Genomic DNA, 26,328 nt, shown 5'->3' with positions numbered 1-26,328 from the left:
TTCTACTCGGGTTGCCTTGCCCCTTGTAGGAGCCGCCATGGAGTGGGACCCATAAGACCCCCTTTTGGGGGCCGTCATTGTGGTGCGCCGGTTCGAGTCCCAGCTGCTCCACTTCCTATCCAGCTCTCTGCTAAGTCCTGGGAAAGCAGTAGAAGATGATCCAAGTCCTAGGGCCCCTGCACCCACGTGGGAGACCCAAAAGCTCCAGGCTCCTGGCTCCAGCCTGGGCCAGCCTTGGCCATTGAGGCCATTTGGGGAGTGAACCCGCAGGTGGCAGACCTCTCTCTCTCCCTCTCCATAACTCTGCCTTTCAAATAAATGAATTAAATTGTTTTAAAGCTCCTATTACGATCTTCAGCTTGTCTGGGAAAAGTGGAAGCAGTTGGCAATGAGTGTGGAGCCCCCCCTAGGCATCTGGCTACAAACACACTCAGAATCCCAACGTGGTAATGCCACCCTGGGAAGCTGGTGTGAGGAGGCACTGCAGGGAGGCAGGGTGTTATATATTGTTAGCCATCACAAAACACACCGAATGCCGGAATAAGGGGAAGGGTTTATTGGGGAACATCCAACAGTCCGGAGTGAAGGGGCAGCGAAGGGAAAGAGAGGAGGAGACTATAAGAGAGAGTCAGAGAGGAGGGAGAAGAGAGATGAGAGGAGGAGAGGAGCCAAGAGAGGGGACAAGAGAGAAGAACCGAGAGGAGAGCGAGCAGGAGAGAAGAACCAAGAGACCAGAGGAGGAGGCTAGAGACAGGAACCAAGAGAGCAGGGAGCAGAGCCAAGAGAGCACGTGTGCAGGAACAGGCCCTTTTAAAACTTTGCCCGAGGGCGGGCAGGGAAGCAGGAGCAGGGAATCCCATTAGGGTGGGGGTGGAGCATGACAACAGAAGTTGGGCCATGTGGCCACCTGGCTTTCAGCCATGGTGGCAGGGGCTAGAGCCTGGGATGTAAATCAGGGTATAGATCGCGCCATAGATAAAACTAACATAGATAACACCTAACACTGGGTGTGCAAGATGGCCCTTAGGGAGCAGCTAAGCATGCCTTGGGAGTGGTTCCAGGGAGTTGGAATTTGGGCTGATATTAGCTATTTACCCTATGCCCCTCACACAATAGCTCCCCACGCTCTGCCTCATGGAGCCCCTGGGAACCATCATGCCATGCTCCTTTCTGGCTCTAGGAATTTGCTCTGGTTTCTGCATGGGAGTGGAATTACACAACTGTCCACCTTTTGTGTCTTCTCACACTTTTGCATCTCAATGAGAAAGCCTGTGAGGGCATCTGGTGAGAGAGAACCACTTAGGATCCCATGCTGGGTGCAGCATTTGCCTTCAAAAACAAGAAACCTTGGCGTCATTTAATTTGATTTATTCGGCGAAGAAGTCAAAGGACACTCTAAGGGCAGGCAGCAAGGGTGCATCTGCGCTCTGCGGCCTCTAGAGGGCAGCCAAGGGCTTCGGGCAGAGCTCTCGCGAGAGTGTCAGACGGGCGGCGAGAGGCGTGGGAGTAAAGTGGCGTTCTCGCGAGAACTCTGTCTTTTCAGCCTCGGCTTCTGTGGAGCCGCGTCTCCGTCAACCCAAGCTCGCGTCGGATCCCCCGAAAAGGCGCTCGCAGCTGGTAAGTACGGGAGTGGCCGGCGGGGCGGGAGCGCCGGGGGTGCGGTGACCGCTGGTTTGCCGGGCTGGGCCTCCTGCCCGCCGCCGGCCCGGGCCTGGCTTCCGACTCCTCCGTGCGACGTCTCCGGCGCGAGGCCACCGTCGGGGCCTGGCCTGGCCTCGCTGGCCCTTGACGCGCCCTCCCTGGGGCTCCCGGTCGCTCAGGCCTGGCCCCGTACCCCCAGCCACCCTCACGGCCAGCCCCTGCGGTGACAGCCCCTGGTTCCCGGTGCTCGGGTCTGGGTCTCTGGCCCAGAGCCTGTTCACGTGAGCCTAGCTCGTCAGGTGGAAATGCAGAAAAAAAAAAAAAGAAAAGAAACAGTGGTTTCGGGGCCGTCTCCTTTGCTTCTCCCCCACATAGCGGGGTGACCTCGGTCCGTGTCACAGCCGAGGAGCAGGGCGTGCTGCGCTCACTCTGATTCACGCCGTGGAGAATCATTTCTTCAGGGCCCGCAATGTTCTGGGTGGAGAGGTTACCAGCGGCGAAGAGAACCGGACAGCCAGATTCCTGTGTCCGGAGCAGTCACAGCTCCGTCCGCGGCCTCGGGCCGTGGAGGTGGCACGGGGGCCGGGGAGGGTGGAACGGAGTGACTCCCCGTGTTACTTTCCAGTCCGGGGAGCGTCCCCGCGGGTCACTGCCTTTGGGAAGCCTGCTTGGTCGTTTGGAAATCGGAAGCCAGGACTGTTGGAGGTTCCTCTCCTGCCTTGGGACTCAGGCAGGCTACTATGCTGGCTCGTTTGGCGATTGCCAGCTTGCAGGTTTGTTCATTTGAGTGAGAGAGAGATGCAGAGTCTAGCACAGTTGACTTCTGCCCCGACTCTTCTGTGGCCGCGCCTTTGTCCTTGGGTGTCGGGGTGGGGAAAAAAAATCTTTGGTATTTCAAGTTGTATGATGGTTTGTGTCTCAGCGAATCTCTCCAGTTTTGCATTGCCTTTGGGCGAACTGGTGTTTCGAAAGTGGAACGTTGGGTGGGGTCAGGCCGAGAAGAGGTGCAGGAATTCGCGGTTTGGAATTAGGTAGCACCCTCCACACCTTTCCCGTTGTATTAAATCAGCTGCGCTGCAATCTCAAAAAAGGCTGGGGGAGGGGTTCAAAACACTCTGGGGCTTCTCCCGAAGCGGGCGCCTTCCCCCTTTGAGAGTCTCTTAGTATTTTCTAGAGCTTTCCTCTGTCATGTGGGAGGGCCCTCTGCAGAGGTCCTGGTGTTGCACCTGGACTGGTAACGCCCAGGCCCTTATTCCAAATAATTGGTTACTTTTTGCTCTATCCTTGGTGAATCGCTTCTCCTCTAGCTGGCAAGGTCACACCATTGTATTCTCAGGGGCTGTCACAGTAAGTCAGTCATGAGCTTAAACACTCGATAATTTGAATGAGGACATAAAACCTTGGCCTTCAGTGAGTCATTGATACGTGGTGCGGCTAGGAGCTTTTGACTCGGCTCTGTGATTAAGTCTTGGTGAGCCCATTAACTTTTGCTCTCTTCACCTTAAATTTCTAACAAGTCTCACCCTCTGGAGAGCCACCAGCGGTGAGACACTGGAGACCTCTCACAGGCGCAACCCAGTTGCCCCTGGTCCGATGGAAGGACCCGCCCACCCAACAATGGAGGGGACCCGATCCCCTGACAACTATGGGAAGAGGTTTCACTTGAGTCTTTCCAGAGATCGCTCCTCAGCCTGTGTGTATACCGGCCCGAAATGTCAAACCCTGGACCCCAGTCTCCAAAGGCTGACCCTCTAACAGCCAACCTCAGCACCTTTCCCTAAACAAGCCACCCATGAAGAGACAAGGAAGAGGCCTGCCTCCTCCCAACATCGGGTGACATGGAGGACCTCAAGGGTCTGGTGGACCAAGCCCAACACCTGTCCCTGACCCCTAGTCCAATGGGCCCGCTGCTGGTGGTGCTGATCTGTGCAGCCCTGATGTTAAACTCAGGCCGCCGGTGACCAGGCTGGGTTCCAGGATGGGCCCAGTGATTTGTCTTTCTGTCCGGGCACACAGTAACTGACTGGACCCTGGGACCAGCCCTTCAAGGATGCAGTCAGGCAGCTGGTAGAGCGGACTAAGAGGACCCTTGGACTGATCATCGCTCTGTTATACCCATTGTCACTGCGGTAGCTGGTGCAGCTGTCGCCACCATTTCCCTAGTCCAAAGTGCACCGGTGAACAACGTCACTCAGCTAACGGCCACTCCCCTGTTTACCCAAAACCAAGCCACCGGTCAGATCAAAACAGCGATCCTGGCCTTAGAACAGGGGTTGGATTCACATCAGAAACAGATTGAACTGTTTTGGCAGACCATGCACCCCCAGTGTGACGTTGGCTTCACAGATGGTTCTGTCTCCAGCGTGCCTGTCTTAGACTGGGAAACTTGGTCCCATACCTTGTCAGCCTGCATCGGGGCTCTTGGATGGGCAGTTTTCTCAGGCGCTCTTCAGTTTAACCCAACAAATTCTAAAGCTTGATGCTACCCGCGTTTCTGACCTGGTAGTCACCACCTTTACCCAGGGCCTGGGCGATGACTGGTGGGGACCCGTGAAGTTTTGCTTACATCTCGACGCGTTGATTATTGCAGAGGTGGTTATTGTGGGTTGTGGCTTATTGATTTTTTTTCCCCCATGCCATGCTCAGCAGAAAGGCTGCTCTACTGGCTGAGATTTTGGCCATATTGTCTGTCCTAAAACAGAGGGGGGAGATGTGGGTGATCCTGTGCCTGCCTAGCCCATGCAGGGGGTTAAGAGGGCATGGCACACCATGTCCCGTGGGAGAAACCCAGGTCAAGGGCTCAGCAGACTGAGACCCCCATATATGACTTGACTGCAGGCAGACAGCAGGGGCCCCGGGGCACATTTCCCCCCCCAAGGCACACTTCCTGATGAGGGGCCTTGTAATTGTCAGCTAGGTAAACAGCTCCCAGGTGTGGCCCAGCCCCATAAGCCCACCTGGAAGGCTTCTAGGCTCTGTGACCTTCAAGTTGATTGGAAAAGCCTAACAGTCCCTATCTGCTTTTTCCTATAGAATTAGCATTGCTACCCTGAGGGAGCTACTCCCCTCTGCCTGCCCAGTAAAAGCTTGTGCCTAACAGCTAGTAAACAGACGTGTTCACCAGACTGTCTCCGCCCCGCCATCCTGACAGTGTGGGGCTTGAAGGACAAGCCTGGAAACGTGCGACTGTACCTGATGTCTTTAACCTTGTCAGGCCTCAGGTGGTGGGTTTTTTAGCTGATGATGACAGTACCTTTAAGGTTTGTGAGGATTACATGATATACCATATTAAAAAAAAAATAGTCTTGGGCACATAGTCAACTAGATGTAGAACTTAACAATCTAGTATGTTTTCTGAAGGGAGGGTCAGAAATGCATGGCTTTCATAGGTCGGATTATGATAAATACCATGAGAATAATAAAGCATATTAAAGTAGTGAACACACATAAAGCTCTTGCTACATGTCAGCTACTATCCCAAGTGCTTTACATAAATGAATCATCCACTCATCCAAATTACTTAGCTTTTTGTTGCTTTAACTAAATGCCTGAGAGGAACCACTCAGCAGGGAAGAAGACTTTTATCAGCTTAGAGTTTGGAGGGTCACAGTCCAAGTTCCCATTAGTGTGGAATCTGCTGAAGGATGGTCAAGGAGGAACATGCGCAGAGGAATGATGACAGGAAGCTGAGAGGCAGGGGAGATATACTTCATCCTCCCCTGGGTGGTCCGTCCTTGATAGTGCCCTCATCACTTGATGGTGGCAACTCCAGCCTAGCAACTGAATCCCAAGTCACTTCCCAGAGGCCCCGCCTCAGGCACTGGGCTTGGATCAAGCCTCCACCCTTAATCCTGCAACCATTAATCCGTGAACCAGTGACATAGAACTTGGGGTTTTGCATGTACACCAGAGTTTGGGGAGCTGAATCCTGTTACACCCTAACAGGTATACCCAGCCTCTGAGAATGGACATTTCCCTACTGAGGACACACAGTGGAGCGTGTTACCCAGCAGTTTCTGAAGCACTCTGAAATCAGTGAATTCAGTGCCTCTGTTCACATACCAGTTGGGCTGCAAAAGGCAAGCCTAAAGTGAGTTACTAAGAAACACACCAAAAAGTATGCATTGGGTTTCGTGTCACGAGAGAACCGTAGATGTCTGTGGCATTTTTACTATTCTGCCTGTGACTCCTTAGACCTTTAACATTTTTGTACAAGGCTTTCGTTTTGGCTCTGTTTTCATTATACATATCTAACTATGTTGCTTCAACATAGAATATGTGTGAGCAGTGTGGAGGCCTCTGCAGGCACTGGGGCCACATTGACCACTGTGGCTCTGATGCCTAGCATTAAAAGATAGTACCGTGTGCTGGCCAGAGGAGCTGCCATATTGCCATATAGTTCTTTTCAGCTTGGGGTCTTTGATTGTTAGATTGTAACACTGCAGTCATTTATCAAGCCCATGATGTCATACATATGAAGCCTAGAATGTTGTACATACTCTCTGATTTAGATTCACTGGTAGGTGAACAAAATAATTATTTTGAGACTGCTCCTTTTATTTAACTTTTTTTTTTTTAGATTTTTTTTCTTTTTGAAAGGTAGAGTTAGATTGTTTGTTCACTCCCCAAATGGCTGCAACTGCCAGGGCTGGGCCAGGCCAAAGCCAGGAGTCAGGAACTTCATCCCGGTCTCCCACGTGGGTACAGGGGCCCAAGTACATGGGCCATCCTCCACTGCTTTCCCAGGTGCATCAGCAGGGAGCTGGATCGGAAGTGAAGCAGCAGGGGCTGGCGCTGTGGCACATCGGGATACTGGTGTTGCAACTGGTGGCTTAAACTGTTAAGTCACAATGCCGGCCCTCTTTTACTGTATTTTTTTTATTTTATTTATTAATTTGAGAGGCAGAGTTAGAGAGGGAGAGATAAAGAGAGAGGCCTTCCATCTGCTGGATCACTCCCCAAATGTCCGCAACGGCTGGACCGATCAGGAGCCAGGAGCTTCTAGGTCTCTCACGTGCGTGCAGGTGCCTGAGCATGTGGACCATCTTCCATCGCTTTAAACAGAGAGCTGGGTCAGAAATGGAGCAGCCCGGACAGGAACTGGCGCCCATATGGGATGCTGGTGCCACAGGTGGAGGCTTAGCTCTTATGCCACAGTGCCGGCCCCCACTTCTGACACGAATGGGACATTCTGCACTCTCAGCCCTTCTTAGCCTGAGTTGTCTTTGTGAATTTTGCTTGGCTTGGTTGTGCAGTGGCGTCCGGCAGTTCCTCTTTAAGGGGAGAAGCGTATGTGGGAGCCCTTGCAGGATTAATACTCTTACCTTGACTACTCTGTATACAGGTGACAGTTCCCTTCTGTGAAGGAGTAGATAACTGACAACAGAGGTTAAAAGGTTTGTTTGCCAGTCTGGTCACAGATAAGAAGTTAAGTCTTTAAATACTTTATTGATTACAGCTTTGAAAAGAACATAATGTCAGTTATGTTTTGAGTTTCATTTTGCATTATTGCCAGTCCCCCAGGCATTGGAGGAGGGAAAATATTTTATCACTTGTTTGCCTCTGTTGGGAAAAACCTCAGGATATTTGCCATGTAAAATCAGAGATAAAATAATATTCCTGTGATGGTGGATAAGTAACATCCTTGCCATTGTGAAGAGAAGCTTCAAGTTGAAGCTGGGGTGTGGGCTCAGTTTTGTTGATGTCCCTTGGAGTTTCTGTGGCACTGCAAAGCCAAGAGTTTCCTGTAAATATAGTAACTGTTTCCCCTGTAACTCATGAACCTGCTGCTGCTTGTGAATCCATGGAGCTTAGCCTTGTGGGTCAGGCAGCCTGAAAAACACTTAGCAGAACCTATCTTGGGATCATGGTTTCAATGGCAACATCCTTGCCAGGTTTGTCTTGTTTGGGGGGAAAAAAAAGGAATAGTTGTGTAAGAACCATTTTCCTCCTCTAAAAGCCTTCTTGAGTTAGTGCAGGCCTTAGTTGGACATCAAGTTGATTATCTGTGGTGTTCATAACAGAATATACTGTACTTACCATGGGCGATCTTGAGTATTCATTTATCATTTGTTCATCCACCCATTTACCACACATGTGTGAAGCCTCTGTTGAATTTGGGGCCAAGCGTTGCACAACGCCAGGGATGTTGTTCTCTTGAAGTTGATCTGGTAGCGCACACAGGATGTGAAGGGGATTGGTAAAGCCCAGGCACCCACGCCAGGCTGTTTTTTCAGCAGTAGAGTGTGCAAAGTCAAATAAGATGTGATCTCTTCTCTGGGGGAACTCTTAGGTGAAGGGAGCAGGCATGTGACAGTAAGGGTAGCTTGAGTTACAGGGGTCACACTGGAAACCTATGCAGATTACAGTGGGCATGAGGAGACAGCAGCTTAACTCTCTTGGCCAAAACCTTGAGAGGGAAGTACTAGGTCAGGAGAGACTTCATAGTGGTGCTTGCTGTCTTGGAAAGAAAGTGAACAGGTAGCACAGGTGATGTGGCACAGCGGCACTGTGAGTACCTATAGCTCCCTACTAATGCACATGGGGAAAGCAACAGGAAATGGCTCAGGTACTGGGCCCTTGCCACCCACGTGGGAGACCCAGGTGGAGTTCTTAGCTCCAGGCTTCAGCCTGGCCCAGCCTTGACCAGCACGACCATTTTGGGGTGAACCGGTGGATGGAAGATCTCTCTCTGATTCTGTCAAAGAGAACGGTGAGTGAAGGTGGGAGCTGGGCAAGATGAGCTCCGCTGGAACAACTGGCTGACAGATCAAGGTGAGGGGCTGTTCTGGGAGACAGCAGCAGAGTCAGGCTGAATTCAGAAAACTCAAGGCCTTACTGGCTTTGTAAGAAGTGTGGGCTTTATTCTGTAGATAGCAGAGAGGCGCTGGAGAGCCCCGTTAGATGTGGGCTGGGAATAGATGTGTCTGTTGTTTTGAGATGGCATAATAGCACTTCTTCAAGCAGAAGAGAGAAAAAATGCTTTAGATTTTTTCCCTTTAGAACCTGTCTCATAATGACACAAGGAGAAATAATGACGCTTAAGGGAACAAACGATACGTGAAAAATGGTCTGAGTGCATAATTATAGATTTTTGTGGTTTTTTTCCTCTCTAATCTTTTGTGTTTGTGTGATATTTGATGAATCACATCATTAAGATAATGTGAGCTACTTGAGAACAAACGCAGTGACTCAGAAACTCTAAGTCAGTGGGATTTAAGTGGTGACATAACCAGATCCTTGGTGTGCTGGGGTAGAGGTCAGGATCCCAGAGAGTGGAAATAGAGACTATTGCATAAGGAGATGATGACCAAGGTTGCTTTTGTATTTACATTGTGACCATTTTAAAGGGCAGATAAAAAAGATGAAATTCTTTGTGTCAGTTATATTTAACAGACTAAGAATTAATTCCTTCTAGCTATTGACATAAAGTAGAAAGTAACATAACATTTTCATCGCCTATCCTTTTTTTTGTTGTTGTTAAGATTTATTTATGGGGCCAATGCTGTGGGGTAGTGGGTAAAGCCATTGCCTGCAGTGCCAGCATCCCATATGGGCGCAAGTTCTAGTTCCAGCTGCTCCACTTCCAATCCTGCTCTCTGCTATGGCCTGGGAACGCAGTAGAAGATGGCCCAAGTGCTTGGGCCACTGCACCTGCATGGGAGACCTGGAAGAAGCTACTGGCTCCTGGGTTCAGATTGGTGCAGCTCTGGCTGTTGCAGCCATTTGGGGAGTGAACCAGCAGATGGAAGACCTACTTCTCTCTCTCTCTCTCTCTCTCTCTCTCTACTTCTCTCTCTCTACCTTCCTCTCTCTGCCTCTGCCTCTCTGTAACTCTGCCTTTAAAATAAATAAATGAATCTTACAGTTACAGAGTTACAGAGAGAGAGCGAGAGAGAGAGAACACTTCTGCTAGTTCATTCCCCAAATAGCTGCAATGACTGGGACTGGGCCAGGCTGCAGCCAGGAGGCTGGAACTCCATCCGGGTCTCTCACATGATTGACAGGGACCCAGGAACTTGAGCCATCTTCCGCTGCTTTCCCAGGTGCATCAACATGGAGCTGGATCAGAAGTGGAGCAGCTGGGACTTACTGGGCGCCCATATGGGATGCTGGCGTTACAGGTTGTGGTTTAATCTGGTACACCACAATGCTGGCCCTGTGTACTGTTCAATTAAATTATTCATTTGTATCTTCACACAATGCATAATCCAAGGAGGATTTGGAATCAGATAGAAATTGTTTCCTCATTTTTTTTTTTTTTTTTTTTTTTTTTTTTTTTTTTTTTTGACAGGCAGAGTGGACAGTGAGAGAGAGAGACAGAGAGAGAAAGGTCTTCCTTTGCCGCTGGTTCACCCTCCAATGGCCGCCGCTGCAGCCGGCGCACCGCGCTGATCCTGGCAGGAGCCAGGAGCCAGGTGCTTTTCCTGGTCTCCCATGGGGTGCAGGGCCCAAGCACCTGGGCCATCCTCCACTGCACTCCCTGGCCATAGCAGAGAGCTGGCCTGGAAGAGGGGCAACCGGGACAGAATCCGGCGCCCCAACCGGGACTAGAACCCGGTGTGCCGGCGCCGCAAGGTGGAGGATTAGCCTATTGAGCCACGGCGCCGGCTCTCCTCATTATTTTTGATAATGAATGCCTGAATTGGAATCCCCAATAACAGTGTACCTCACAGACAAAGCAGGTGCCTTGACCAGCTCTGTTCACTCAAAATCTGAGGGGTGCTCAGCTGCGGGTGACGGCCCTTTGTGTTCCCTTCTGCTGCTTCTCATGTGGCTTTGCTTTACTCTTGCTGTGTAGGAAATAGCGTTGTATGCACCTGCAGGAATAAGTATCTTATCTTTGGAGACTTGTCCGAGGGGCAAGCGTTGTGATGCAGAGGGTTAAACTGCTGCTCGGGGCACTCCCGTCCTGCCTCCACTTCCGACCCACCTTCCTGGTAATGAGCACCCTGGGGGCCAGTGCTGATGGCTCCAGTACTTGGGTCCCTGCCACCCATGTGGGAGCCCAGGATTGAGTTCCTGGCTCCTGGCTTCAGCCTGGCCCAAACCTAGGTGTTGGCGCGCATTTGTGGGAGGGAACCAGCATATGGAGTAGATATATTCCCGCCCCCCCCCCCCACCCGCTCTACCATTAAGAAAACTTTAAAAAGTTGACGGGTGAGCACCCTGTAGCCTGCGAAGATCTGCAGGCCATAGGATTGCCCTGCACGCTGCAGTCCTCAGATGGCAGCCTGTCCACACATCTGGGTGCGAGCCTGTGAAGGTCGCCCTGCCTGTTCACAGTGCTTCCGCTGGCATGGGGGGGAGGGAGTCTCAGTCAACGCCTGCTGCATGAAAAGCATCCAGGGGGTGTTCAAGACGGCACAGGGCAGAGGGACCCCCCCCGCGCGCGCCGTGGGTTGCGTGTGAGCCTGACGCACACACGTGGGGTGCGGGTAGACACGTCACAGAAGCGAGGGGGCGGAATGCCTCTGAGAAAAGCCGAGGGCTGCTGAGCCCCCGCTGGCTGACAGTGGTACTCTCGGACAATCGCAGCTGTTGCTAGGAACGTTCAGGAACAACTCGACGAGCCTCCTCACTGCCCCAGTGAGTCGCAGCAGAGCCCTAGGGCGCGGAAGGGCTGCAGCAGGTGGGCTGAGCGGCCAGGAGGGGGCTGGGGAGGCGGCCAGGCCGCCCTGTGGGCGGAGTCTCCCGCCCCGCCCCCGGCGTGCGCGCTCCTGCCGGCGGCCGCCGTGGGCGCGCGGAGGGCTGGGCCTTCCGCACCCGGCCTCGGGATAAATACGGCGTCCTGTCGCCGGCCGGGCTGCTGGTACGGCCGGGACCCCGACCTGAGAGGTAGGACGGGCAGCGCAGCGGCCGCAGCCGAGCCCGCGGGCCGGCTCCCGGTGTCGGAGGGGCGGGGCAGGGTGGGCGAGGGTCGGCTGTGAGCTCTGAGAGCGCCGGGCCGGGGGCTGGGAGCGGCGTGGCGGACGCCTGGAAAGCCGCTGAGTGCCGCCGGCACGGTGGGGCGCCTGGCCTGGGTCAGCCAGCCGTTCTCTAGGTCCTAGAACCGGGGAGGCCGAGCTGCAGTTCTGCGGTCAGCTTCCACGGAGGCAGACTCAGCGGGGCGCAGTAAGGCCCGCAGTGTCAGAGCACCGACGGCGAAGGTGCTCCCGCATCTGACCTCCTCTAATCCGTAACGTCTGTGTGGCTTTTAAAGAGTTACTAGAGAACTAGGTCTGGATTTCAGAAACTGCTTGTTTTGATGAATTTAAAGGTGTCCATGGCTACGGTAAGAGCCATGTGATCCTTGAATTAATGCATTATGGTATCAGAAACAACCGTCCTTTAAAAGGGGGGGGTTAAAAAAAGTCTCAAGAAATGGCAATTTATTAGTTTTTTCATTTATAACGTTTTTAATGAAGATTTATTTTATCTTATTCGAAAGGCAGAGCTACAAAGAGGGGGAGAGAGATTCCATCCACTGATTCACTCCCATATGGCCACAGTGGCGTGATCTGGGCCAGATGGAAGCCCAAGCCCAGAGCTGCTACCGGGTTTTGTATGCTGGTGCAGGGGCCCAAGCACTTGGACCATCCTCCGGATGGCTTTCCCACACACATTAGCAGGGAGCTGGCTCAGAAGTGGAGCAGCTGGCTGTGCTTTAACTGCTTTGCCACAACACTGGCCCCAATTTACAATTCCTTTTACTGAAGATTTGTAGAAACTGCCTAGTGTAGGTTGTTGCATGAAAGAAAACCAAATTGACAGTATTTCGAGTTTACTAAGTCCTACATTGATTCTGACCAACTTGGCCTTTTACCAGTAAGTTGGATGCCAGGAAAAGAAGTACAGATTGGAGATCTTGGTGGGGGTGGGGGTGGGGGGTGCTGGTGGGGAGGGAGCAGACAACGAAGAGTGTGAGAACTGGAAGGTGGAGCTACAGATGACCTAGTACAAGTCTTCATTCCACAGTGCCGATATTGGATTGTGGGCTCCTGTGCCTCTCCTAACCACTTGGCACTGGTAAATGGCAATGGTTCTTTTCTCTGAGCCTATCATGGTGCTCAGTGGCCCTTGTTAGAGTTATCCAAGGCAGAAGGTTCTGATACTTTGTGAGTTATTGAGGAGTGTGAATGTGGACTGAGGATCTTCAGGGAAGTTACTCCATTAGAACGTTCATTTTAAGATGGAGTGTTGGCAACTGAAAATTTATTAATACAGTACAGGAAGACCACGCCGGTCTTGGGTTCAGAACCTGGGACTAGACATTGGGAGCCTTAGTTCAAAGCCCCAATGTTACCCGTGGCAGCTCTGGCCCTTTAGAACGGTCAGTTAAGCTGTGTGGGCCTTTGTGGCTTCATTTACGAAATGAGGGTGCTGCAATCAACCGATACTCAGGTTTTCAATTTCAAATTATGGTGTGTGTGGGTCACATGCGGTTAGAGCTCTTTGGAAATTTTCTGGTTAAACCATATGATAAAAACTTAGCTTGCTTTGTGGTTAATTGCTCAATTTTGGTTCCATGATCTTTGAACTTTGGAATTGTATTCATGCAAACCATAGTATAAGTATGGTATATGTTGTTTATAGAACTCCTCTTTGAGGAGACATTAGGTTCTGTTTGAGGGTGTGTGCTTTTCTCTCCCTCCTTTTTTTTGTTTTTTGGACAGGCGGAGTTATCTCTCCCTCTTAACCACCCCCTGCCCCACACTGAAACTAGAGGCAGGGAAGACAACTCTCGCTTGGAGGTGGTAGGCGACAGTAGTTTGGATTATTATTTTTTTAAAGATTTATTTATTTGAAAGTCAGAAGTCAGAGTTACATCGAGAAGGAGAGGCAGAGAGAGGGAAGTCTTCCATCTGCTGGTTCACTCCCCAGTTGACTGCAATGCCTGGGAGCTGTGCTGATCTGGAGCCAGGAGCCAGGAGCTTCTAGGTCTCCCACATGGGTGCAGAGGCTCAAGGACTTGGGCCATCTTCTACTGCTTTCCCAGGCCACAGCAGAGCGCTGGCTCGGAAGTGGAGCAGCTGGGACTTGTATCGGCGCCCATATGGGATGCCGGCACTGCAGGTAGCCGCTTTACCCACTGCGCCACAGTGCCGGCCCTGAGTAGTTTGGATTATAAATGTGAAGATAAGTAGAACTTTGAGTAAGTTTTTATTGATTTGAGTTTTTCAGATAGAATTTGGTCCATTTTACGGGTAGCAGAACTGGCAAAAGTATGTATGCTTGGGTTATAGTAGAGTGTTTTGACTATTGAGTTTTTTATTGTTAAGTGGAAGATTTGAGAAAAAGCTGATATTTATCATAGCACCACCTCTTCCCCCTAAGTGTGTGAGTCTATATTAATATCCTCACTGAACGGATTCGGAAGTTAGGATCAACAGGAGCAAATGGTGGTCCAACGTCAGAGCTCTGAGTAAGTAGTGACTAAAGGACTTCAACTCAGGGCCTTCTCGTTGCAGACCCCCTGACCTCCTGCTCCCAGTTTCTGTGCTGTGTTTTATACTCCTGAGGGGGAAATTCCTAAGCCACCATCGTTGACCCAAACCCTCAGTGTTCAGATGGGCGAAGTGCTCCTAGACGGGGAGTGGCTCACGTCACCCTCGCTGCAGCCCTCTGTGGCTGCCGCTGTGTCAAAGTCACTGGAGGCCGTTGTTTTTGACCAGTCTCCGGCACTAGGCCACAACAGACGAGGCCAAAAATCAACATGTAGTCATCCCTGCTAAAGTTCTGTGTTCTCAAGCTGAAAGGAAGTTGCTTGGCCTGCCAAGAAATGAGAGTTAGGGAACATCCAAATGGACCAGGTTTCTTTGGTACAGTAACGAAGTTCCTTCTGCTTGAATCCTTAGACCAGAGAGGTAGCCTGAAATAATCTGGTGTTAATTAACCATTGTTTTCTTGCTGGTGTAGCGCTCTCGCCTTTTCTACAAGGAAAGTAACTTGGAAATGATCAGTCTTTTCGTTCTTTTCTGTTTGCTGTCTTCAGCCTCTCCCAGCCCATAAAACCAACCTCTTCTGCTCAGCCCATCAGAGAGCTTCCACTTTATGTGATGAAGTGGTGCCTGAATCTAATTAAGGTCTTCAAATGGTTCTAATTTGGTCCTTTGGCACTATTGTCTCCATTGTTCAGAAGAAGTTGAGGTCCAGAGAGGTTAATTGACTGGCTCAGGGAGTCTCAAGCTTGCAGACGTAGACAGAACTCAGGCTTATCAGACTCCAGAGTGGTCTCCTGACCACCAGGCCTGCCATGCTGGCTGTGAGCCTGCCACAAACAGTCACATGAACCAGTTCCTTGATAGAGGGACTCAGCTGCAGCTCACTGTCCCGGGAGTTTTTCTGTGTGATGGGGTTCTTGCCTCCAGCTCTGAAGGCTTCCTCCTCATCACAGGACAGGAGGGCCAGCCTCTACACACAGCTCTGGTCTCGGGAGCTGGGCTGTGGAAATGGGGCCCTCTGCTCCACAAGGAAGGAGGAGGAAGCCAAGGACCACAGAGACCCAAGCAGACGGGACTGGCCGTGAAGAAACACTGAATGGATTCCAGAGACCCTTATTCTAACAATGTGACTGTTTTGAAGGATAGCACTCATTCCAGCTTAAAAATGTTTGCTAACTCTGTGGAAACAACAGTTGGGTAACTTTAATCTCATCCTACATTCTGTCGATAGCTGATAAGGGAGAAAGCCAGTGTGTGTGCCGTGTTCTACCCTTCCCAGTGTGGAGTGGAGTTCCTGTGATTGAATGGAGAGGGCTGCTTTGGGGACCTGGAAATGCATAGGCACTGTATGCCTGTTTGGCTCCCATACTACAGCTCTGGGTTTGTTGTTTTTTTTGTTTTGTTTTTTTTTTTTAAGATTTATTTATTTCCTTGAAGGTCAGCGTTACATACACACACAGGTCTTCCATCTGCTGGTTCACTCCCCAGTTGGACACAGTGGCCGGAGCTGTGCCTTTACAAAGCCAGGAGCCTCTTCTGGGTCTCCCACGCACGTGCAGGGAAGGACCTGGGCCACCTTCCACTGCTTTCCCAGGCCATAGCAGAGAGCTGGATCAGAAGTGGAGCAGCTGGGACTAGAACCGGCACCCATATGGGATGCTGGCACTGCCGGCGGCAGCTTTCCCACTACACCACAGCACCGGCCCCATGTGTTGGGTTTCTTGACATTGTGAAGCATCACTCAGATTTTGTTGGTTAAATGTTGCATCTGTCAGCCTTTGTGGCATTCCACATAGATGCTGAAGACCCAAGAAAGGGAAATCTGTCATAGATGAAGAAGGTTGGCTCACACGTTTGACCCATGCTTAGACATAATAGCTTGCATGGCTGATGCGAGTGCAGCGGGAAGCAGCTTGCCCAAGGAGGTGACCCTCCTGCTGCACCTCGGAGGCTGCCTCTCACCTGTGTTGTGCAGGTGGTGTTCAGACTCCCTGCAGTGTGTGCCCAGTGCACACCCATGCGACACCTTCTGCTTAAAACAGGTGTTGACAGTGTGAAAAAGGAAGCTGTCGAGTCACCCAGCTGGTGTGGGCGGCCCAGGGTTGGAAAACATTTCCACAGGGCTTCCAGCAGAGCCGATTAGGGAACCCTGTCCTCGATAGACCTTCTGAGCAAACAAGCTGAGGGCACAGAACTCAGGAGGGGAAGTTACAAAGTGTCCTGAGTCTACATTTCTTGGTGTCTGTGGGAGCTCCCCAGTTCCTGGTTTTGAATGTTTCGCTGAGGTGTGGAAAGAAAGCCTATTGAGTTGCTGCTTCCTGTTTGGTTCTGATGCTGGGACTTATCACTGCTGTGTCCTTGTCCAGCTTTGACCTGGGCACCTGCTCCTCATCTTGAAGGTGTGGCCAGGCGCAGAGTCCACTTTGTCCCTAGGGGCCCTCAGCCGCTGGCTGTTCTGCGGTTATTGTCTTCAGGGCTATTAGGAAGTTCTTCCATACAGTGCCTACAATGTCTTCTGTTAGTCCCTTTCTGAGCAAATCTAACCCTTGTATTTGACAGCTCAGTGAGAGTTTGAGAATAGTAATCATGTCCTCCCAGAAACGTCCCTTATCTCGGCGCAGCAGACTGGTGCTGGTGAAGTTTCTCCGGGTTTGGAGGCCTCCTTCCCTTCTCTAATCCCCTCTTCTCCAGCGTGCTGCTCAGAACTAAGTTTAAAACTTAATGTATGGCCGGCGCCGCAGCTCACTAGGCTAATCCTCTGCCTGCGGCACCGGCACCCCAGGTTCTAGTCCTGATCGGGGTGCCGGATTCTGTCCCGGTTGCTTCTCTTCTAGTCCAGCTCAGTGCTGTGGCCAGGGAGTGCAGTGGAGGATGGCCCAAGTGCTTGGGCCCTGCACCCCATGGGAGACCAGGAGAAACACATGGCTCCTGGCTTCGGATCAGCGTGGTGCTCCAGCCGCAGCGGCCATTGCGGGGTGAACCAATGGAAAAGGAAGACCTTTATCTCTGTCTCTCTCACTGTCCACTCTGCCTGTCAAAAAAATAAAAATAAAAATAAACACTTAATGTAATAAACAGAGAACAGATTGGGCCTGTGGCAAATGCCACACTTCAGTAAGAGCACTCAGATGGTATGTGCATTATTTTGCCCTCAGACCCCGTGCCCTGTCAGTTCACACAGTGTGTAGGATTTAGAAACACCTGTTTACTCGTAGAGTGTCGCTGATGTGGATTTGTAGAATTTTATGGCAGCAGCGCTGATGGGGGAGGGGAAGAGGACACGAGCAGTAGTTTTTGAGTATGCTGTGTGCCTGGCCTTGTGTTGGAAGTAATGAAAGCAGTTAGTAATGGGAGCTGGTTGGGATGATCACTTACGGGGTGATTGAAAGGTGGGCTTTGGTTGTAATTATGATATTTGGATTTTTTCTTTCTTTTAAAGGAACAGTGAGCAGAATGAATACCCCACAGGACCAGAGTGGCTGCTCCAGTAATAGAGAACCCCTTTTGAGGTGTAGTGATGCACGGAGGGACCTGGAACTTGCTATTGGTGGCGTTCTCCGAGCTGAACAGCAAATTAAAGAGAACTTGCGTGAGGTGTGACATGTGCTTTTCTCCTCCTTTGTCTGGGCTGGTAGCACAAGGCTGGTTAGAGCATTGTCAAGGACTTGGCTGCTCCATGCCAACCAAGAAGTTGTACCCCGTACCTTGTGTGGTCTGCTTAATCCTAGTCAGCTACCTGGTACCTTGGTGGCTTTGATCCCAAGGGAAAATAAGGCAGATCCTAGAGGAGTTGAAAGCCTTACTCTCAAGCATTCTGTTCAATATGTACTTTTTAAAAATGATTTATTTATTTGAGAGAGAGAGAGCTGACACAGAGAGCTTGCATCTGATGATTCACTTGCCAAATGCTTCCAATGGCTGGGTCTGGACCAGGCCAAAACTGGAATGTGGGAACTCAATCTAGGTCTCTCACGAAAGTAGCAGGCACCCAATTATTTGAGCCATCCCATGGTCTGCATTAGCAAGAAGTCTAGCGTCAGGAGTTAGAGCCAGATATTGAACTCAGGTCTCTGATGTAGTAACCACCAGGCTAAAGTGCCTGCCCCAGCATGCATATGTGATTGCTCATCTGTGTGGTCCCTGTGCCAGGCATTGTCATCAACACAAAATGAATGAAGTCAGTGAGCTGTGTGCTGTTGGTTTGCATCCTCTTGATGGATACAGGAATGGATACAAGATGGCCTTCAGCATGCCGCCATCATCTAACTTGTTGGTGGCATGGTTCCCCTAAATGACTTCACTTGTTGGGGCAGGTCAGAATGAAATCTGTTAGTTCCAGTGGTATTCTTCAGTAAGTGTATAGAGCAAATATAACTTGATTTTGAAACACAACTTTATTACACAGGACAAGATGTTTTTTTATTTTTTATTTATTTTTTTAAAAGATTTATTTATTTGAAAGAGTTACAGAGAGAGAGAGAGGTTTTCCATCCGCTAGTTCACTTCCCAATTGGTTGCAATGTCTGGAGCTGTGCTGATCTGAAGCCAGGAGCTTCTTCCAGGTCTCCTACGCGGGTGAGGAGTCCAAGGACTTGGGCCATCTTCCACTGCTTTCCCAGGCCATAGCAGAGAGCTGGATCAGAAAGAGGAGCAGCTGGGACTAGAACCAGCACCCATGTGGGATGCTGGTGCTTCAGGCCAGGGCGTTAACCCACTGCGCCGCAGCGCTGGTCCCAAAATGTTTTTTAAAATACAGTTTTTGGGATGGATGTTTAGCCCCGTGGTTAGGGTGCTGGTTAAGAGGCCCGTGTTCGATATTAAAGTGCCGGGGTGCAAAGCTTGCTTTCATGTCCTGACTCTAGCCTGGGAGGCAGCACTGATGGTTCAAGTGATTGGATTCCTACCACCCACTTGGGAAACCTGGATTGGATTCCCAGCTCCCAACTTTGGCCCTGGCCAAGCCCCACCCATTGTGGGTATTTGAGGAGTGAGCCAGCAGATGGGTGGGAGCTGTGTGTGTGTGTGTCTATGTGTCTAAGATAAAAATTTCAAAATACAGAGTTTCTTACTTTCATGGACCATTTATAGCTGTTTTGATTTTTCCCCTTGGACTTCTATATTTAACTCCAATTGGAATCAATGTTTATGCTTCCAGAAACGTAAATTTTTAATTGTCCTTAAACTTTCCACACTGTGGACGTTAGCCATTGAAGTGTGTTGGCAGCTCTTTTTACTAAGTTGGCTTACTGTACGAGGACTGTTCATTTTGTGGGATGAGAGGAGATGAGGGCTGGCTATGTAGATAACATCCTGACGAAAGGGTTTAAAACTATATGGAAAGTTGATGGGGCTCAGTGTCTCCCGGAGGGCCCACCTTTGTATTTTCTTTTGCTTGCTGTAGGACACCCAAAATTAACCTGATCCTCTGAGGGGGAAGGGATACCGGGGGAGGATCTTAGAGCTCAGTTCATGTTTTGGCCTGGGATTCTTTAAAAGTAGGGTCTGTAAGGCTTTGGTGGGTCTGTGGCTTGCGTTTGGGACAACAAATCTTAAAAATTACAGTCAAAATTGAGTATATGCATTTTTCCTGGGGAGATGCACTATAGCTATCATTGATTAATCCAAAGGATTTGTGATCCCAGAAAGTGTAAGACCCTCATAGTTCTGTGGAAAAATAGCATCCTTTGGCTTTATGACTCCGGTGAAGCTAACACGTGTGTGTTTATCCCAGGTCAAGGCTCAGATCCACAGTTGCATCAGCCGTCACCTGGAATGTCTTCGAAGCCGCGAGGTGTGGCTGTATGAACAGGTAGACCTCATCTATCAGCTTAAAGAGGAGACGCTTCAGCAGCAGGCCCAGCAGCTGTATTGGGTAAGGGGACTGCATGGCTACGGTTGGTTTGAGCATGGTGTCTGGTTTCCAGACAATGTCTTCCTCACAATACACTGTCAGTGCAGGTTACCTACATGTTCAGTTTCAAGTGCTGTTTGTGAACTGGGCTATACCTGGTGCTTTGAGTTTCATTGTGGCTATGACTTCATTTTTCTTCTAGTTACTGGGCCAGTTCAATTGTCTCATTCATCAGCTGGAGTGCACCCAAAACAAAGATCTAGCCAATCAAGTCTCTGTGTGTCTGGAGAGGTAAGGATGCTGTGGCTTATTTTCCATGTCCTTGATTTTGATACGGTAAAGTCAGTTTTGTGAGTTACTGTGTGTGTTGGTGCCACCTTCTCTATTGTGATAAGATCAACCTGCTTTATTATGACACTTGCTGATACCTAATTTAGTATTCAGTGTTTGAGTTTCTTAGAAACATGCAGTCATTTGAAATTAGAATTTAGCTTCTGTTTTGATGTTGGAACAGGCATTCCTTAGAATTTTTGTTTATTTTACTTATTTCCCCCCAGACTGGGCAGTTTGACCCTTAAGCCTGAAGATTCGACTGTCCTGCTTTTTGAAGCAGACACAAGCGCCCTGCGCCAGAACATCACTTCTTTTGGGTCGCTCAAGACCATGGTGAGTAGTGCTGACCGCACATGCTGCAGGGGGCCTGTAGCCCATGGCCTTCCACAGATAGTCATTTTAAAAAAATAAGAGTAGTGACTTTCTCTTCTCAGAAACTTCGTACTCTGATAAAGTTGATATACTCTTAGGCTGGTAGTTCTTAGTCTGGTGATTGAATCATTGGTCGTCTTTGTAGCTGATTCTGTATCTCTGTAAGTACTTTTGGCATATTTCTTAGGAAATCTATGGCTTGACTGGCCTTTAGTAAAAAATCAAACATGGTCTCATTTGGGTCACGTTAAGAGTAGTAATATTCCAATTCTGGTGAAGATTTCTTACCTGATGATAGTTATGTAGTGAATAGAACTCAGATGTTACAGCTGTGTTGTAGGCTATTGGATATAATGTGAACAGTAGTAGTGAAGTGGCAACTCTTTGCTCAGTACTTTTACTTTGAGAAATTATGCTGTGATTTTCCTTTTCTCTTCTTGGTGTGGAAGCATAAACAGGGTGACTAAATTGCCTTAACTTTTACAGCAAATACCTGAGCACCTGACGGCTCATGCTAGTTCATCAAATGCTGGGTCTCTCCTGGAGAACAGAGGCCACATCCCAATGCCAGAGCAGGTAAAAATCATTTTCTTTCTGATAACTGAATCATTGCTTGGCTTATGGTCCCTTTTGGTTTTGAGTAAATCATCCCTGTTTTTTGTTTTCTGCTGTTTATTTTGCAAAAAGCCACCAGTTAGTTTGTGCAGTTGAATACTTCCCTTGAGATTGAATGTCAAGTAGAAATTAAGCTGTCTAATAGGTGTTGAATAACAGAGAAAGCAGTTGTTAACCGATTCATAGGAAATTATCATTAGCTTTCCTACTGCTGTGGGTTCACTCTTTGGGATCCACCTCTAAAGGCAGTGTGACTAAAGAATCCTAGACATCCGTCTTGAGGAGAATCCTGGAGTTGCGCCGTACTCCTCAGTTCACAGGAGTAGAAATGGAGCCATGGCCAAGGCATCTGCCTCTCCCGGTTGGTGGCCAGCCCAGATTAGAGAGCTTGAGGCTGCTGTTCTTCAGAGGAACTTTCTACTGCATTTGACATCTCCTTGTTAAGAGGCAAAATATTGTCTGATTGACAGAAGGCAGCATCCCGCACCGCAGCTGTCCCTCTCAGTAACTGGCTCCTTGGAAGCAAACCTGCTGGTGGCTGTCCAGTTCCTTACATACCCAGCACCAACCTGCAGGACTGGCTTAGCCAAAAGCAGACCGCGGAGAACAGTCAGGTTTGTTGCTGCCTTTATCATGTCTGGTGCCTGGAGTAGCAGGTGGGGGTAGCTACTTTCTTAGTCTGGCAATATACTTATTAATAACTTTAATTACGATACTGAGATTGCTTTCTTACAGTTAGAAAGTTAGGAAATAAAGGACTTTATATTTAAAAGAACCATAAACCCACAATCCCAATATGAAAAGATAAAAGCGTTTTTGTTTATGTACTTCATTTTCCTATGCATTGGTATACTTTTAAATATAGTTCTAAAAAAAACGCATCTATAAGTCTTGTTAAGATTTTTTTGGCCGGCACCGCGGCTCACTAGGCATTTAATCCTCCGCCTGCAGCACCAGCACCCCCGGGTTCTAGTCCCGGTTGGGGCGCCGGTTCTGTCCCGGCTGCTCCTCTTCCAGTCCAGCTCTATGCTGTGGCCCGGGAAGGCACTGGAGGATGGCCCAGGTGCTTGGGCCCTGTACCCGCATGGGAGACCAGGAGGAAACACCTGGCTCCTGGCTTCAGATCAGTGCAGAGCCGGCCATAGCAGCCATTTGGGGGTGAACCAACGGAAGGAAGACCTTTCTCTCTCTCTAACTCTGTCCAAAAAAAAGTTTTTTTCACCAGTATAGCACAAAATATATTCCTGTGTCATTTAATTTCTCGCATAAAGTCTGTAGTAGTATATAATATTGATTGGCTATAACTTAAGTCCCAGTTTTTCTAGCTATAACAAGGTTAAAGCCAGTTGTGCACACTCTTGATTAGTTCCTTAGGAATGAACGTGGAGAAACTGCATTCCTAGATCACTGTTCTGTGTACCTTTGAAGACTGCCAGTCTGGCTTTCCAGGAAGTTGGGAATGTGTGCATTTTCCACCAGCAGAACGTTCAGGGTACCTGCTTCCTGAAACCTCACTGATGATTTGCAAGTTTTTCCCTCTGAGTTTGACGTGGCGTAGTGATTTTGCTTTTCTTGCTGGGTGCCTTTGATTATAAGGTGGTTGTGCACGCTCATGTTTATTAGGTTTCTATGATGATTCCCTAGATCGTAGTACTTGCCCTTTTTTGTCATCTTTATTCATGGTCACGTAGCTACCGGTCACTTTTTTGTCACACGGGCCACAACTACTTTGTCATCGTTTGCCTCTTCCATTCTTGTTTTTTACAGACTGCAGAAAATAGTTTACGTAGCACATCTGTTTTGATACCTACACAGAAATCCATTGCCCCTTGGCTTTATATTTAAGTTAGAAACATTAGGCGAGGCAGTGAACGCAGAGTCCCCAAAGCCGTCCGCATTGTCCTGACGCACTAACACTGTGTGCTTTCGTGTAGACACCCGCCAGAGCCTGCCATTCCTTCAGTAACGTCTGGGATGACGTGAAGGGCTTAGAAAACTGGCTCCTCAAGAGTCGGCAGGAAATCCCCGAGAAGCCAAGTTTCCAAAAGCGCCACAGCCCTCCTGCTGGCAGCGCCGTCTCTGCGGAAGTCGGAAAGGTGGAAGATGGGGAGCTGCTTGGTCCGGAGGAGATGGACCTGTCTGACTGGCTGCTGACTCCCCAGGCATCGCCCACGCTGCAGAAGCCTGAGAGTAGCAGCTGGGAAGCCAGCGAGAAGGCGAAGCGCTTGGTCCAGGTCTTCCAGCAGCCCTACAGTGTGAATGATTGGCTTGCCAAGCCCGACTCTTGTTCCAACTGTGGGGGCAACCAGCCCAAAGGCGTGGAGATTGAAAACCTGGGCAGCCTCAAGTGCCTGAACGACCATCTAGAGGCCAAGAAGCCTTTGTCCACCCCCAGCGTGATCACGGAAGATTGGCTCATCCAGAAGCGTCAGGACCCGTATAAAGTGGAAGAGGTGTGCAGAGCCAACGAGCCCTGCGCAAGCTTCGCAGAGTGCGTGTGTGAGGAGAATTGTGAGAAGGAGGCGCTATGTCAGTGGCTTCTGAAGAAGGAAGGAAAGGATAAGAATGGGATGCCTGTGGAGCTCAAGGCCGCCCCTGCCCCTGGGGCCTGTAAAGGTTCCCTGAGCATGTGGCTCTGCCCATCCGGAAAGGAGGCGGCACAGGCTACCGCACCAAAGGCCGCGGCTCCGTCCAGAGTCACCGGTTCCTTCCAAGTCATAAAGAACAGTCCCTTGTCAGAGTGGCTCATGAGGCCCTCCCGCAGAGAGCCTGGTACCACAGACGGGCCTGGCCAACCAAAGCTTACAAACCCGGCGGCCACGTCTTGCTGTCCCTTTAACGCTGCCGACTGGGTCCTGCCCAGAAAGAAGACAGGTGACCTCAGCCAGCTAGCCTCTGGGGAGGATAAGTGGCTCCTGCGGAAGAAGGCTCAGGTGAGCAGACGTCAGCATAGAGCAGTCGAGTTCTGGAAACAGGCCAGATCCTTAAATGTGTTAAGTGCTAAATTTGGCTAAGGTATTCAGTTTGGTGGCTAGTTGGCAACTGAATGGGAAATGTAAGATTACTCAGAACAAATGGTTTGTGCCAGAAAACTGCAACTCGCTTTACTATTTAAGGAAAAAGACTTCTGTTATCTTTGGTCTTGGTTCTGGTCTTTGTAGACAGTGTTTGGGAGGTGTTGGTCTTGGGGCTCCCAGCGGTCCCACAGCAGCACACCTGTCTTGTTTTCTTGCAGGAAGTCTTACTTACTTCACCACTAAGGGAGGAGCGACCCTTCAGCCCAGACCGTTATGGCCTCCCAGCAGTCTGTGATCTCTTTGCCTGTATGCAGCTTAAAGTTGACAAGGAAAAGTGGCTGTATCGAACTCCTCTGCAGGTAGGCACGGGCCGCCAGGTACTGCAGTGTCACAGCTGCTTAGCACAGAAACGTGTCTTACATGTGAATCTGTACTTTGTCCACTGCGGATGCGGCAAGGGGGCTCGGAAAAGTTGGATGTCTCAGTTGGACTTGCTTTAAGAAAACGCATACTTGAAAGTGACCTTTCAGGGTGTAAGTCTAGAATTTTCAGATCTCCTATGGAATCCATCCTGATACTGAGAAATGAGTCAGAGTTTTAAGGTGAGGGATTTGCTTTTGTTCTCCAGAGAAGTGACTTGTCCTTTGTGGGTCTCTCTCCAGATATGAAGGAATGGACGGCTCCGCAAGCAGCTTCTCTGCAGACTGTCACACACCCATGCGCTGAGTGACTGCAGCTTGCCAAATCACTTCTCGGTCTGAACTGTCAGCTTAGTTCCTTTCCTGCCTAATTTTGAACTAGCGAAGACAAACAAGTCATCAGACTCCACGTTCCCGTGTAAAAGACAAGGCTGTTGGTCGATGCTGAGACGATGCCGCTCCTTCTTACAGGATTGACTCACCCCCACACTGGAGCGGCAGCACTGGTGGATAGGCCCGCACAAGCTTCCTTGGCTGCTTAGCTTGGGTTGTCACGAGCAGTACATTAAAACCCTGTCACTGGCAAATGAGACCTTTCTGGAATCAACTGTGTTGATGTGTTCTAAAGCTACCGACCTTCCCCGCCCTGTGGGTTTTCTTCTATTAATGGCCTCAAATAATGAGCCTTGCCAATATAGTGGGTTTTTATCTCACCAAAATATGTGTTCATCTTGGCAGTTTTTGACGTTAACTACCAAATATTTTAACCTATGTTATCAGCCCTACGTTGTTTCTTCACTTGAAATTGAGCAATTTTTTCTTTGTTCCTTTCTCCGTTATTAAAGTGCTTTCAGAACGGCTCTGCATTGTTCAGGGTCATTTTCAGGGCAGTCTTTGCCTCTCCAAAAATATTCTGCAGACCCACAGGCCCAAGAGCAAAAAGGCAAGGCACGTTGTGAAACTTGAACCATTCACTACCCTGCGGATTACTGGTGCATCCTGTGTCGATGGAAGCTGAGCTTGATACCTGGTGCTTTTAACTAGGGATAGTCAACGGCCCCTGCCCACAAGCGCAGCACTCCTGTGCCTCCACAGTACAATGCGGTGACACTTATGTGAACAGGCCACAACACTTGTGCCTTGGGGTGTTTATTGACGCTTTATGAAAACTATTTGATGTTTTGTTAACATCCTTAAAGTCACATCCATGCTTTAAAGTTTCTCTGTGGGTCACTCATGGGATTTACGAGATTGTAAATCCCATAAGGTTTCCTGGTCCCACAGTGTCACTGCTGTGTAGCTTCACTGGAGTGCTTCAGATTACACACAGCTGAAAAAGCCCTCATATTTCTTAACCCCCCCCCCCCATACCATGTAAAAGTATTACAATACAGGTGGTGGATAAAAACAACTTTCCAATGTCTTAGGTTGCAGGAAACTGTGTCCTTTTTCAAAAATCTAACACACTATACATACCCAAATGTAATTTATATCTATCACTGTGCTAATGAATTTATAAAACATTCTTTTGCGTTGATCCGTTTTTACCTCCCTTCATTAAAATCATAATCACCACTTTTTGTCCTCGTTGTGTGTATTTGTAAAACTATTTGTTGTTTACATGTGGGATAATCTAGTTAGGAATATGGCTGAGAAAC

At 49.5% G+C, this 26,328-nt stretch overlaps 1 protein-coding gene across 7 annotated transcripts; it reads left to right on the top strand.

Annotated features, from left to right (window-relative positions):
* The first annotated feature begins 1,461 nt into the window (after positions 1-1,461).
* On the top strand, positions 1,462-26,245 carry NCOA4 (nuclear receptor coactivator 4). Of its 7 annotated transcripts, none has more exons than XM_070058113.1 (10): positions 1,462-1,617; positions 17,503-17,657; positions 19,795-19,935; positions 20,117-20,205; positions 20,472-20,580; positions 21,106-21,195; positions 21,705-21,848; positions 23,169-24,167; positions 24,470-24,610; positions 24,914-26,245. In XM_070058113.1, the coding sequence occupies exons 2-10, from the start codon at positions 17,517-17,519 to the stop codon at positions 24,917-24,919; spliced, it is 1,860 nt and encodes a 619-aa protein (XP_069914214.1). In that variant the 5' UTR covers positions 1,462-1,617; positions 17,503-17,516; the 3' UTR covers positions 24,920-26,245. The 7 variants fall into 7 exon arrangements, with proteins under 7 accessions (XP_069914214.1, XP_069914212.1, XP_051679669.2 ...); XM_051823709.2 differs by lacking the exon at positions 1,462-1,617 and adding an exon at positions 11,068-11,272; XM_070058110.1 differs by lacking the exon at positions 1,462-1,617 and adding an exon at positions 11,077-11,229.
* Positions 26,246-26,328: the final 83 nt, after the last annotated feature.

This window comes from Oryctolagus cuniculus, chromosome 15 (genome assembly GCF_964237555.1).
Source record: "Oryctolagus cuniculus chromosome 15, mOryCun1.1, whole genome shotgun sequence".
Classification (NCBI taxonomy): Eukaryota; Metazoa; Chordata; class Mammalia; order Lagomorpha; family Leporidae; genus Oryctolagus; species Oryctolagus cuniculus.
This window is presented reverse-complemented; position numbering and strand designations above follow the sequence as displayed.

What these genes read in the sequence shown, in the direction of transcription:
- NCOA4 (XM_070058113.1), top strand. Translation starts at nt 17,517, where the DNA reads ATGAATACCCCACAGGACCAGAGTGGCTGCTCCAGTAATAGAGAACCC. An exon ending in TTGGGTCGCTCAAGACCATG is followed by an intron (nt 20,581 to 21,105) that starts GTGAGTAGTGCT and finishes TAACTTTTACAG; the next exon opens with CAAATACCTGAGCACCTGAC. An exon ending in ACATCCCAATGCCAGAGCAG is followed by an intron (nt 21,196 to 21,704) that starts GTAAAAATCATT and finishes TCTGATTGACAG; the next exon opens with AAGGCAGCATCCCGCACCGC.